This window comes from Oncorhynchus tshawytscha, linkage group LG21, assembly GCF_018296145.1.
Source record: "Oncorhynchus tshawytscha isolate Ot180627B linkage group LG21, Otsh_v2.0, whole genome shotgun sequence".
Taxonomy (NCBI): Eukaryota; Metazoa; Chordata; class Actinopteri; order Salmoniformes; family Salmonidae; genus Oncorhynchus; species Oncorhynchus tshawytscha.
The window spans coordinates 21,552,287-21,566,591 of NC_056449.1; the positions used below are offsets into that span (position 1 = coordinate 21,552,287).

Below are 14,305 nucleotides of genomic sequence, written 5' to 3' on the forward strand. Positions count from 1 at the left end.
AGTTTACTGTCTGCAAGGTCCAATAACAGCATGTTGAGCGATTCAAAACATGCAAGTATGACCTTAGCAGAAAACAACACGTTTTAATTACTCTCTGACTTTGCAGTGTGTTATACATCCATCTCTCACATCAGAATATATACTACTGTTAATGCCTCAGGAGTGTCCGTGTAGACTTATGGTTCAACCAGTGATACAGTGTCCATATAAGGACAGTGTCAACCATTATTTAAAGAGGACGGACTGGCTTACCTTTGCTAGCCCTCTCCACATGCTGCAGCTCTTCAGGGAACCTCAGGATCTCCGGGTACTTCTCGTCACACTTCTCAGCCAGGAAGTGGAGCAACGTTGTGTTTTGGTCGGCCGACTTAGTGTCTCGAAGCTGAGAGAGAGGTGAAGTCATGGGTGAGTCACGGCATTAGTTGTTCTTACCATTTAGCAAAAGCCCAAAGCAACTGACAACAGTGAGTGCATACATTGTAGTATAGATGACCTCCAACCCACGAACCTGGCATTTCTAGAGCCATGCTCTTACCAACCGAGCCACGCAGGGACAGAATGTTCTTTGAATGTTAGAAATAAAGGATAAAGGAACATACGCCCATGCATTGAGTAGACAACATTAAAAACACACACCAGTAAAACATACATATCAAACAGAACTGGATAAAAAAAATACAAAGCTTTGAGAAAGGAGAAGTGAATGTGCTGGACTAGAGTAATACAATTGGAGAGAAAAAGGCCAGTACACTGGCTGCTAGGAGCATATTCTCCATTGTGGTGCCTTAGAGACAACTGCACAAGCCTTTCAGAGATCCTACATGACCTTTCAATGAGGCGTTTGGGCTGGAGAGTGGGGGCAAGCCAAATCCCTTTCCTCCCCTCTCCCTCTCTTAAAACCCTGTCCAATTTTAGAGCAATTGGCTTATTGATGCATTCATCCCTACAAGCAGTTCCTTCCTCGGTTCCCTCTCTCTACCAGAGTACATTTAATTTCCCCCTCACTCTTCTTTGGGGGCAGACTGAATGACTTTGGAAAATGCATTTCTGTCAAAATAGGAGAGCTATACCACCTTCTTGGGGCGGCAGGGTAGCCTAGTGGTTAGAGCGTTGTACTAGTAACCGGAAGGTTGCAAGTTCAAACCCCCGAGTTGACAAGGTCCAAATCTGTCTTTCTGCCCCTGAACAGGCAGTTAACCCACAGTTCCTAGGCCGTCATTGAAAATAATAATTTGTTCTTAACTGACTTGCCTGGTTAAATAAAGGTAAAATAAAATAAAATAAAAATTCTCGAGTAAATCACATTGGCTTTATTAAGTGTGGGTCAGCACTTCAAAATAATACGCTGCTGTTTACCCAGATTTCAGTTCATTTGTCCATTCACACATAGGATGAGAGAGAAATTGGTCAATAAAGCTGTAACTATGTAACGTGTGTAAATAAAATGTTTCTACAGTTATTTCTGTGTAGTTACATTAGGGTAACTTAAGTAAAGCTTTTAAGGCAAATTACTTATGGTAAAGTGTTACAGAATCTTACAACTATTGGATCAAACCACAGTATTTACCCATAAATATAATATACATGTGTACTTTAAATATAAATATTTCAGCAGGACTGGGGAGGCAGAGTTGGGGGATTACCCACTGAGTAACATCTGTCAGGCTGCATCTCAGCAGCATTGAATCACACATCCACATGTCAGCGCAGTGCTGTAAGGTGTTTTAGCAGCTCCTTAATAAATAGCTGTGTCGAGAAAAATGACTATGACTTTGGCGCTGGAAAACAGGTTATTTATTCACCCTTATTACTTAAGTTAATTCAAAGGTAATGTTCACTTTAATTACATTGGACCCGTGTGTCAACCTCCCCCAAACATATATCATTCTTACACCACCTTTTCTGTCCTGAAGATGTAAAAAAACAGAGATAACCTTTTCACGAATCTCGAGCACAAAGACTTTGAAAAGGAATTCAAAAGAGATAATGTCAAATGTAATGTCAAGTGGTATAGTACGGCTCTAAATGAATGAAACGCCACAGAGGTAGTCGACCAGACTGCAATCCCTAACTCGTCCTCCTTTTTTCTGTTCCCTCCCTCCCTCACAGAGATTGGAGGGAGAAGACAGGGGCTGGTGGGATGCATTAGGCAGGGGCACCGGTGCTGGCTGACCCCCCTCGCCCTCGCCGGCTCAAACAGATTGTTTTCTGTCAAGACTTGACTTCAGGAAGGCTGGTTTGAGGGGGGAGAAGAGAGAGAGGGAAATAAAAATAAAAAACACAACAAGAATGCTTCTATTATTAACCTCACAGAGCCATGCCAAACTCTCAAGATTCTGGCAGACCTCCCTGGGAACAAATGTCTTGTAAGGTTACATTATCTTGATGTGTGGGGGAGCCAGCGGTTGACTAAGACAACAGGAAACCACATGATCATATCAGAGAGAAGAAATCCATTCATATTCCATTCTGCTTTGTCTTAAGAATGATCAAGAATACTCTTACTGTAGACTTATCATTGACAATGTACTTTTTAAAATCCTCAATCACAACAGAATGCATCCATTTTAGGACAATAAACAGCAGCAGATGTGGAATAGGGCTGTTGGAAGACTAACAAAAGTCATTGGCAACATTCCCAGCCCTTGCCCTATCAGGGGAAGATTTCAAAGGGAGGGTGAGCAGAGTTGATTACACGTAATACAATTGACCACTCTCTAGGACATAGACAATTACATGATTACAACAGACCGAGCTTGTGGTTCAGTTCGCATGCTGACGCGTCAGGCTGTGATGAAAGGGCACACACATTGCCACTGATAGTTTAATGGTAACGAGGGTTAATGCAACAGGACATTATGCTTCTGCTCCAATAGCCATAGGATTATGATGATGAGCATCACCATCAGCACCTTTCCCATGGTCACATATCTGGCCATATCGCCATATAAAGCAGCAATTTAACCCCACCAGCCTCAATTAAACACCTGCTAAGAGCACAAGGCACTTGTTATCCAGGAACATCCTGTTGAAGCACACCATCACTCTCTTCTCTATTTTACACCATCCCTCTCCTCTCCGTCGCCACCCCTCTATCCTCTCCGTCGACACCCCTCTATCCTCTCCGTCGACACCCCTCTATCCTCTCCGTCGACACCCCTCTATCCTCTGTCGACACCCCTCTATCCTCTGTCGACACCCATCTATCCTCTGTCGACACCCATCTATCCTCTGTCGACACCCATCTATCCTCTGTCGACACCCATCTATCCTCTGTCACCCATCTATCCTCTGTCAACACCCATCTATCCTCTGTCAACACCCATCTATCTTCTGTCAACACCCATCTATCCTCTGTCAACACCCATCTATCCTCTGTCAACACCCATCTTATCTCTGTCAACACCCATCTTATCTCTGTCAACACCCCTCTATTCTCTGTCAACACCCCTCTATCCTCTGTCAACACCCCTCTATCCTCTGTCAACACCCCTCTATCCTCTGTCAACACCCCTCTATCCTCTGTCAACACCCCTCTATCCTCTGTCAACACCCCTCTATCCTCTGTCAACACCCCTCTATCCTCTGTCAACACCCATCTATCCTCTGTCAACACCCATCTATCTTCTGTCAACACCCATCTATCCTCTGTCAACACCCATCTATCCTCTGTCAACACCCATCTTATCTCTGTCAACACCCATCTTATCTCTGTCAACACCCCTCTATCCTCTGTCAACACCCCTCTATCCTCTGTCAACACCCCTCTATCCTCTGTCAACACCCCTCTATCCTCTGTCAACACACCTCTATCCTCTCTGTCAACACACCTCTATCCTCTCTGTCAACACACCTCTATCCTCTCTGTCAACACACCTCTATCCTCTCTGTCGCCACCCCTCTATCCTCTCTGTCGCCACCCCTCTCGTCTCTTCAGTTGACTTCCCTGGTTTTTCCAATCTGTTGATAGGTTGATAGCAGTCGGTCCCCTCTTGTGCAGCCACCAATGTTGTCCTAGCGCTAACAATCAAGGATTACTTGGAAAGATATGCATGGTGAGGGGAATCATCTATCATGGTGCTATGCAAACAATGGCCCCCGTATTAAGATAATCACCTATTCAAAGGGCTCTGAATGATCAATAAAGTATTTATCCTGGATAAGGCCTTTGTATCCTTTTCAAGGTGGAGGGGGCTTTCACGGGATTATACTGCAATTGTTCCCAGGTAAGAATTAATTGTGACGAAAGACCAAACTCAAAAAGCTGGGTGGGGGTGGATTGATTTATCCATTATGAAAGAATAATTCAGCAATTGCTCTACTGCGGTTTTTATCTATTTATCAAAGAGAGGAGCTTGCATGGTACACTGGGGGAAAAGCATCCTATCTCCAAACATGTATTAATTTGAAATGGCACTGTGTTCCAGCATCCATTAAATAAATCAATCCCAGTACCTCCCAGAGAGATTGGCTTCAAAGGCCAACATACATAGGGACATGTCTCAACTGCAATCTCACCAATGACAAAGCCTTTTCCAAACTCACAGAAATAATCTCAAACAATTGGCAAGAAATGCAACAATAATCAAATCAGAAATATTAGATGGTTCCCTCCCGAATTATCCTTTCATCAAAGCCCGCTGTCTCCTTCGATACCTGGGCTCAATGCTTTGGACAAAATGGCAGGGAGGTATTTCGTTATATTCTTTGATACAGTGCCTTCAGAAAGTATTCAAACCCCTTGACTTTTTCCACATTTTGTTGTGTTACAGCCTGAATTTAATATTGATTTTACTCAGATTTTTGGTTACTGGCCTAGACACAATACCCCATAATGTCAAAGTGGATTTAAAAAAAAAAGAATTAGTCAATACATATTCAACTTCTGTGTTATGGCAAGCCTAAATATGTTCAGGAGTAAAAATGTGCTTAACAGGTCAGAGAATAAGTTGCATGGACTCACTCTGTGTGCAATACTAGTGTTTAACATGATTTTTGAATGATTACCACATCTCTGAAAGGTATCTTCAGTCGAGCAGTGAACTTCAAATACAGATTCAACTACAAAGACTAGGGAAGTTAACCAAGGGCCCCTATTAGTAGATATTCAAAGCAGACATTGAATATCCCTTTGAGCATGGTAAAGTTATTCATTACACTTTGGATGGTGTAACAATACACCCAGTCACTACAAAGATACATGTGTCATTCCTAACTCAGTTGCCGGAGAGGAAGGAAACCACTCAGTGATTTCACCATTGTGACTTTAAAACAGTTACAGAGTTGAATTGCAGTTACTCCACAATACTAACCTAATTGGCAGAGTGAAAAGAAGGAAGCCTGTACAGAATAAAAACATTCCAAAACATGCATCCCGTTTGCAACAGGGCATTAAAGTAATATTGCATAAAATGTGGCAAATCAATCAACTTTTTGTCATGAATACAAATTGTTATGTTTGGGACAAATCTAATACAACACATTACTGAGTACCACTCTCCATATTTTCAAGTATAGTGGTGCCTGCATCATGTTATGGGTACTGTATGCTTCTAATCATTAAGGGCTGGGGAGTTTTTCAGGTTAAAAAATAAACCGAATAGAGCCAAGCACAGGAAAAATTCTAGAAGAAAACTTGGTTCAGTCTGCTTTCCAACAGACACTGGGAGATTCATTCATCTTTCAGCAGGACAATAACCTAAAACACAAGGCCAAATCTACAATGGAGTTGCTTGCGAAGACAGTGAATGTTCCTGAGTGCCGAGTTACAGTTTTGACTTAAATCTACTTGAAAATCTATGGCAAGGCCTTGTCTAGCAATGATCGACAACCAATATGACAAAAGCTTGAATAATTCTGAAAAGAATCCAGATGTGGAAAGCTCTTTCAGACTTAACCAGAAAGACTGGTTATCGCTGCCAAAGGTGCATCTACACAATATTGACTGAAGGGTATGACTACTTATGTAAATGAGATATTTCTGTATTTCATTTTCAATAAATGAGCAAAAAATATATATTTTTATGGTTTCACTTTGTCATGATGGGGTATTGTGTGAAGATCAACTTAATCCATTTTGAATTCAGGCTGTAACAAAAAAATGTGGAATAAGTCGAGGGGTATGAATATGTTCTGAAGGCACCGTATACAAAGAGGGTTTGAACGGCTGCAGTGTGTGTGTGTGTGTACATGTCGCGTGTGTGTATGTGTGCATGTTGGTGCACGTGTGTGTACTTGCACGCATGTGTGTGTGTTGACTGTTCATAAAGGATTGTGACACACTTTCCAAATCACAGGGAACTCTTGGTTTTCTTTCACATGAATCCTCATGTTTTCTTTTCAGATAGACCACATCTTCACTTTCCTGAGTCAATAGGAGTAGAAATGTAGCCCCAAAGTGAATCATCTTCAGCTTAAAATCAACTACTGCCTCTTTCTCCTAACGGTTAAAGGGACCATCTGGGATAGGTACTCCAATCTTTTGACTTTCCATTAAATTATATACTGTACACTGAGTGTACAAAACTATGAGAACACCTTCCTAATATTAAGTTGCTCTCAGAACAGCCTGAATTCATTGAGGCATGGACTATACAGGGTGTTGAAAGCGTTCCACAGGGATGCTGGCTCATGCTTCCCACAGTTGGTTCAAGTTGGCTGGATGTCCTCTTGATGGTGGACCATTCTTGATACAAACCGGTGCACCTGGCACTTACTACCATACCCAATCTTTTGTCTTGGCCATTCACCCTCTGAATGGCACACATAGACAATCCATGTGTCAAGGAATAAAAATACTACTTTAACCTGTCTCTTCCCTTTCATCTACACTGATTGAAGTGGATTTAACAAGTGACATCAATAAGGGAACATAACTTTCACTTTGATTCACCTGGTCAGTCTGTGTCACGTGTCATACTCATTCCACAGAGGGCCGAGTGGCTGCGGCTTTTCGCTGCATCCTTGTACTTGATTGATGAATGAAGGTCACTAATTAGTAAGGAACTCCTCCCACCTGGTTGTCTAGGTCTTAATTGAAAGGAAAAACCAAAGACCCTCAGACACTAGGCCCTCTATGGAAGGAGTGTGACACCCCTGGTCAATGTCATGGAAAGAGCAGGTGATCTCAATCTTATGTACACTCATTGTATAGCCATTATTGAAAAATATAAAATGTATAAATGCCTCATGAACATAGTTCCACTGTGGTTCCCATCACAACCCAACCCTTGATTTACTCAACTTTTTGTAATGTCTACAAAAAAGGTGTTGGGATACCCAATGTGTTGTTGTTTGAATCCCAGATTGCCCCTATAATAAGGGAGGCATCAGAAACGCTCCAGTGTAGATATCAAAACAAGGCTAGCCGCTTTGGGGGAATGTAGCAGCACCCGAAACATGATGGTGTTCTCTTAATTTAAACAGAACTAAGTTCTGCTGTACCCCACATTCAGCCACTGGGTTGTTTACCATTCACTGCTCTCACACACACACACACACACACACACACACACACACACACACACACACACACACACACACACACACACACACACACACACACACACACACACACACACACACACACACACACACACACACACACACACACACACACGAGTGAGCAACAGTACATGCATAAAGATAATACATTTTAAAGACTTTCACCATTTCCATAAAGATGCGAGGTCTGCTCTGACGACCTCAGCAGGTTTAGTGCTTTCCACAGCTATCACCACCACAACAACTGAGGGCTTTGCACCAGCTAGGTCTTTGAACAGCAAATAATGCCTCTTACGTCTAGTACCCTCAAACATTTTGACGTAAGTAAATACAAAATACAAGTTTTCCTTAACACCCTGAACAGTACATTCTGAAAGTGAAAGAACATTGTCAGCAAACACACTTGCCAAGTATCAAGTTCCAGTTATCATGAACACTGCAGCAGACCTATTGTCTCAGCAAGAGATATCTAGTTTAATTCAGAATTGTACAAATATGAACCCCTTTAGGTAACATTATATTACATTGGGTTACATTATGAGAGCATATAGTGGTGGACAGAAGAGGTAAAGCGTACATGTTGATTGACCTTTGTTTCCATTGCATTGATAAAATGGGTTTCCATGGCCGAGCAGCCACACACAAGCCTAAGATCACCATGCGCAATGCCAAGCGTCGGCTGGAGCGGTGTAAAGCTCATTGGACTCTGGAGCAGTGGAAACGCTTCACCATCTGGCAGTCGGACGAACGGATCTGAGTTTGGTGGATGCCAGGAAAACACTACCTGCCTGAATGCATAGTGCCAACTGTAAAGCTTGGTGGAGGAGGAAAAATGGTCTGGGGCTATTTTTCATGGATCGGGATGGGCCCCTTATTTTCGAAGGAGGGAAATTGTAAAGCTATACAGCACACAATTACATTCTAGACATTTATGAGCTTCCAACATTGTGGAAACAGTTTGGGGAAGGCCCTTTCCTCTTTTAGCATGACAATGTCCCCATGCACAAAGTGAGATCCATACATAAATGGGTTGTCGAGATCGGTGTGGAAGAACTTGACTGAGCCCTGACCTCAACCCAATCGAACACCTTTGGGATTAATTGGAATGCTCAATAGAAAGAGTCAACATTACAGGGCTATGGCATTAGGTCCTGGAGAGCCTAAACAATTCAGATTTTTGTTTCTGGTAGTTAATTGCACTCATCTGGTGTCACAGGTCTAAATATGTCCCTGATTTGAATGTTTTATTTTTTCATTGAACCTTTACACTAGGCAAGTCAGTTGAAAACAAATTATTTACAATGATGGCCTACCGGGGAACAGTGGGTTAACTGCATATACCTTGTACTGGCCCAACGCTCTAACCACTAGGCTACCTGCCATCCCAAATTACAGGGGAAAAATGTCAACCAGAAGAGTAACTGCCTCGAGGGACATATTTGAATAGGTTGGACAGCAACTTATGTCCAACCCCTTATACATTCTTAAAGCTGTCAACTCAACACACCCACAAACACTGTTTATATAGGCCCGGTTGTTGCTTATTGTTCTATATGCATCCGCCATATAATTACAATTTATTTCTATATAGGCCCCCTTTCATCATCACCAGCAACCTCTCTTCAGAAATTAATTCTGGAATCTTGTTAGTTATTTATAGGCCAGATCATTAAAGTATATTAATATGTTTGGCGCAGACGGTGCCGCAACATAAAAGATCTGTTTGGTACATTGAAAAGCACAAGAGAGCCCTAATAACTGAAAACATTCCTACTGATGCTGAAATATTTAAGTGTTAGTTATTATGCCCTACCTGTCTCTCTGCATCTATAATGGTCATATAAGTTATTGTTCCCTACCTGTCTCTCTGCATCTATAATGGTCATATAAGTTATTGTGCCCTACCGGTCTCTCTGCATCTCTAATTGTCATATAAGTTATTGTTCCCTACCTGTCTCTCTGCATCTCTAATGGACATAGAAGTTATTATGGCCTACTTGGCTCTCTAGGGTTCTAATGGGCATAGAAGTTATTATGGCCTACCTGGCTCTCTAGGGTTCTAATGGGCATAGACATTATTGTGGCCTACCTGGCTCTCTAGGGTTCTAATGGGCATAGAAGTTATTATAGCTCTCTGGGTTGCTAATGGTCATAGACGTTATTATAGCTCTCTGGGTTTCTAATGGTCATAGAAGTTATTATAGCTCTCTGGGTTTCTAATGGTCATAGAAGTGAAGGAGAAAAAACAAAAGTGACACACTGAGCTCGAGGTAATTTGACATCTTAGAAGTCATTCTACATGGATGTAGGGAATGCAAATATTACTGCTACATTAGTGAAATGATGTACTTCAACCTATTTCTGTCACTGTAATGACTGACACCAAATCTAGAGCGTGTTGATTCTGATTCTTCTCTGGCTGGTCCACAGGTGTCCCTCATACAAAGAAGATGCCCTGGGTTGGCAGAGTGGGTGGTAATTAGCTTAGCAGATGCCTATTGTCCAATGATAAATCATGCTGTCAATATATATTAGTGTACAAGAATAGGGCCTGGGCACACAGCGGTGTTTAAGAATGACATGTAGTCCGCACACTGGGGCATGTTACAGGGGAAGCATGTAGTCCTATATTAAAACACAGCTGTGTATAAAATGGAGCAAAGAGCTGTGGCCCCCTGCTGAATTGTGGACACACCAGTCTTTACAAAATAAAAAAAGGAGGATGCTGGCACAGTCCCATGTATAAGGAGTCTGGAGAGAAATACTGTGCCAGCCAAGTGTGTGTGTGTTTACATGTTGTCCTACCTTGTGTGTGTGTGTGTGTGTGTGTGTGTGTGTGTGTGTGTGTGCCAATATCTCCACTTCAGTGCATAAGAAACTTGTTCCATATTGATTACCCACTGTGACTGCCATGCTGCTGGAACTGCATGTTGTGAGAGCTAATTAGCACTACCCACCTCAGCAACCCCATTCCAACAATATTCTTGCCATATAAACACCGCATTCAGCCGTGCCTACACACACACTCACAAGTGAGCACAAACACACACTTTCATTAGATGAGGACCAATCATCTGCTCACATAGGGTAAAAATCACAATTTAATTTAATACATTTTAATTTGTTTTTTTGTTACACCCCAAACTGTCATTACCACATGCAAACGTGCATGTGCACATGCAATCTATGCTCTTCTCATCTGATAGCTCAGATCAGCAGTATGCTGTGGGAAAAGACAAGAATCAGAGAGCAGTACATTTCATATCAAATGTACAAGGTATGGGCCCAGTGAATTATACAATACAACAGCACTCTACATAATCAAACACCAGCCTCAGCAAATAACACAGTGAATTAACACAGTCTGGTTATAGTTGACAGCTACACATGGTTATGCATCTACTTGTCATGTCCTGAAATAACATCAGCAGCGTAAGTACAAACTAAAGCACAAACTAAAGTATCAACTGGTACCTGATTCCCACTGTAGGGCGGACCCAGACCGTACTGTGTTGGCTCAGTAGTGTGAAAAGGGCACAATAATGAACAACTACTCAGATATCTAATGGATTCCAGCTCCCCTCACAATGCTATGCTGTGAATATCTGCCATCTTGGCTATTTTTCATAATTTCTGTTAATGAGATAAATAGGTGTCCAGGCTCTTTAACCTTGGGCCACAGCAGGGCTGCAGGGCTGGGGTGGAGGAGGAGTCTAGACAGCCACTGACATCTACTGAGCACAGTGCAGTTCGTAGACAGCCACTGACATCTACTGAGCACAGTGCAGTTCGTAGACAGCCACTGACATCTACTGAGCACAGTGCAGTTCGTAGACAGCCACTGACATCTACTGAGCACAGTGCAGTTCGTAGACAGCCACTGAGCACAGTGCAGTTCGTAGACAGCCACTGACATCTACTGAGTACAGTGCAGTTTATAGACAGCCACTGACATCTACTGAGCACAGTGCAGTTCGTAGACAGCCACTGACATCTACTGAGCACAGTGCAGTTCGTAGACAGCCACTGACGTCTACTGAGCACAGTGCAGTTCGTAGACAGCCACTGACATCTATTGAGTACAGTGCAGTTTGTAGATAGCCACTGACATCTACTGAGCACAGTGCAGTTCGTAGACAGCCACTGACATCTACTGAGCACAGTGCAGTTTATAGACAGCCACTGACGTCTACTGAGCACAGTGCAGTTTATAGACAGCCACTGACATCTACAGTGCCTTGCGAAATTATTCGGCCCCCTTTAACTTTGCGACCTTTTGCCACATTTCAGGCTTAAAACATAAAGATATAAAACTGTATTTTTTTGTGAAGAATCAACAACAAGTGTGACAATCATGAAGTGGAACGACATTTATTGGATATTTCAAAAAATTTTAACACATCAAAAACTGAAAAATTGGGCGTGCAAAATTATTCAGCCCCCTTAAGTTAATACTTTGTAGCGCCACCTTTTGCTGCGATTACAGCTGTAAGTCGCTTGGGGTATGTCTCTATCAGTTTTGCACATCGAAAGACTGACATTTTTTCCCATTCCTCCTTGCAAAACAGCTCGAGCTCAGTGAGGTTGGATGGAGAGCATTTGTGAACAGCAGTTTTCAGTTCTTTCCGCAGATTCTCGATTGGATTCAGGTCTGGACTTTGTCTTGGCCATTCTAACACCTGGATAGGTTTATTTTTGAACCATTCCATTGTAGATGTTGCTTTATGTTTTGGATCATTGTCTTGATGGAAGACAAATCTCCGTCCCAGTCTCAGGTCTTTTGCAGACTCCATCAGGTTTTCTTCCAGAATGGTCCTGTATTTGGCTCCATCCATCTTCCCATCAATTTGAACCATCTTCCCTGTCCCTGCTGAAGAAAAGCAGGCCCAAACCATGATGCTGCCACCACCATGTTTGACAGTGGGGATGGTGTGTTCAGGGTGATGAGCTGTGTTGCTTTTACGCCAAACATAACGTTTTGCATTGTTGCCAAAAAGTTCAATTTTGGTTTCATCTGACCAGAGCACCTTCTTCCACATGTTTGGTGTGTCTCCAAGGTGGCTTGTGGCAAACTTTAAACAACACTTTTTATGGATATCTTTAAGAAATGGCTTTCTTCTTGCCACTCTTCCATAAAGGCCAGATTTGTGCAATATACGACTGATTGTTGTCCTATGGACAGAGTCTCCCACCTCAGCTGTAGATCTCTGCAGTTTATCCAGAGTGATCATGGGCCTCTTGGCTGCATCTCTGATCAGTCTTCTCCTTGTATGAGCTGAAAGTTTAGAGGGACGGCCAGGTCTTGGTAGATTTGCAGTGGTCTGATACTCCATCCATTTCAATATTATCGCTTGCACAGCGCTCCTTGGGATGTTTAAAGCTTGGGAAATCTTTTTGTATCCAAATCCGGCTTTAAACTTCTTCACAACAGTATCTCGGACCTGCCTGGTGTGTTCCTTGTTCTTCATGATGCTCTCTGCGCTTTTAACGGACCTCTGAGACTATCACAGTGCAGGTGTATTTATACGGAGACTTGATTACACACAGGTGGATTGTATTTATCATCATTAGTCATTTAGGTCAACATTGGGTCATTCAGAGATCCTCACTGAACTTCTGGAGAGAGTTTGCTGCACTGAAAGTAAAGGGGCTGAATCATTTTGCACGCCCAATTTTTCAGTTTTTGATTTGTTAAAAAAGTTTGAAATATCCAATAAATGTCGTTCCACTTCATGATTGTGTCCCACTTGTTGTTGATTCTTCACAAAAAAAATACAGTTTTATATCTTTATGTTTGAAGCCTGAAATGTGGCAAAAGGTCGCAAAGTTCAAGGGGGCCGAATACTTTCGCAAGGCACTGTATGCACAGTGCAGTTCGTAGACAGCCACTGACATCTACTGAGCACAGTGCCGTTCGTAGACAGCCACTGACATCTACTGAGCACAGTGCAGTTCATAGACAGCCACTGACATCTACTGAGCACAGTGCAGTTCGTAGACAGCCACTGACATCTACTGAGCACAGTGCAGTTCGTAGACAGCCACTGACATCTACTGAGCACAGTGCAGTTCGTAGACAGCCACTGACATCTACTGAGCACAGTGCAGTTCGTAGACAGCCACTGACATCTACTGAGCACAGTGCAGTTCGTAGACAGCCACTGACATCTACTGAGCACAGTGCAGTTCGTAGACAGCCACTGACATCTGCTGAGTACGGTGCAGTTCGCTCCCTTTACGCGGTGAAACGCTTTGGTTTCCAGTGATTAGGCAGTCATTACGTTTATCTGACAGAACTGCAAGCTGATTACCACAGTGAGGTGAGGACCATAGACAAAATAGGACTCTGCCAAGGCCGAGAGTGTAAAGGCGCCTCTTCAGGAATAACTACCACACACGCACACACACACTTCATCTGCGGGAGACGAAAACATGAATTAGTTCCTGTAATGTGACTCAAATATATAAAACTAAAACAATACTGTACAAATCAATGTGGTACAGGTTGTGCTATGTATAACTGTGTCTAATTCACAGGTTGCACCTCGTTTTCACGTTTTCAAGGCGCCCTCTACCGGTGGTGCCCTAAAGTGGCGACAAGCCCAATCATTCTGGACAGAGGCTAACTACTGTTTTGTCTAAATTACACTATAGTGCCTGGAAATACGATGACATTGCTAAAGTAGCCAAATATTTAGTAGGAAACAATGTTGATAGTTAACAAAAACGATCATGTCGTCAAATTTACGATAGACAGATGGCAATGTTATCATTAGCTAGCAAAGTTTGTTAAAAATAGCTA

The 14,305-nt window shown here is 42.5% G+C and overlaps 1 protein-coding gene across 1 annotated transcript in view; it reads right to left on the reverse strand.

Annotated features, from left to right (window-relative positions):
* diaph2 (diaphanous-related formin 2) overlaps positions 1-14,305 on the reverse strand; it is a 689,895-nt gene that overhangs the window by 263,444 nt on the left and 412,146 nt on the right. The window contains 1 exon segment of the mRNA XM_024383199.2: positions 253-382. Within this exon segment, the coding sequence (XP_024238967.2) occupies positions 253-382 (130 nt within the window).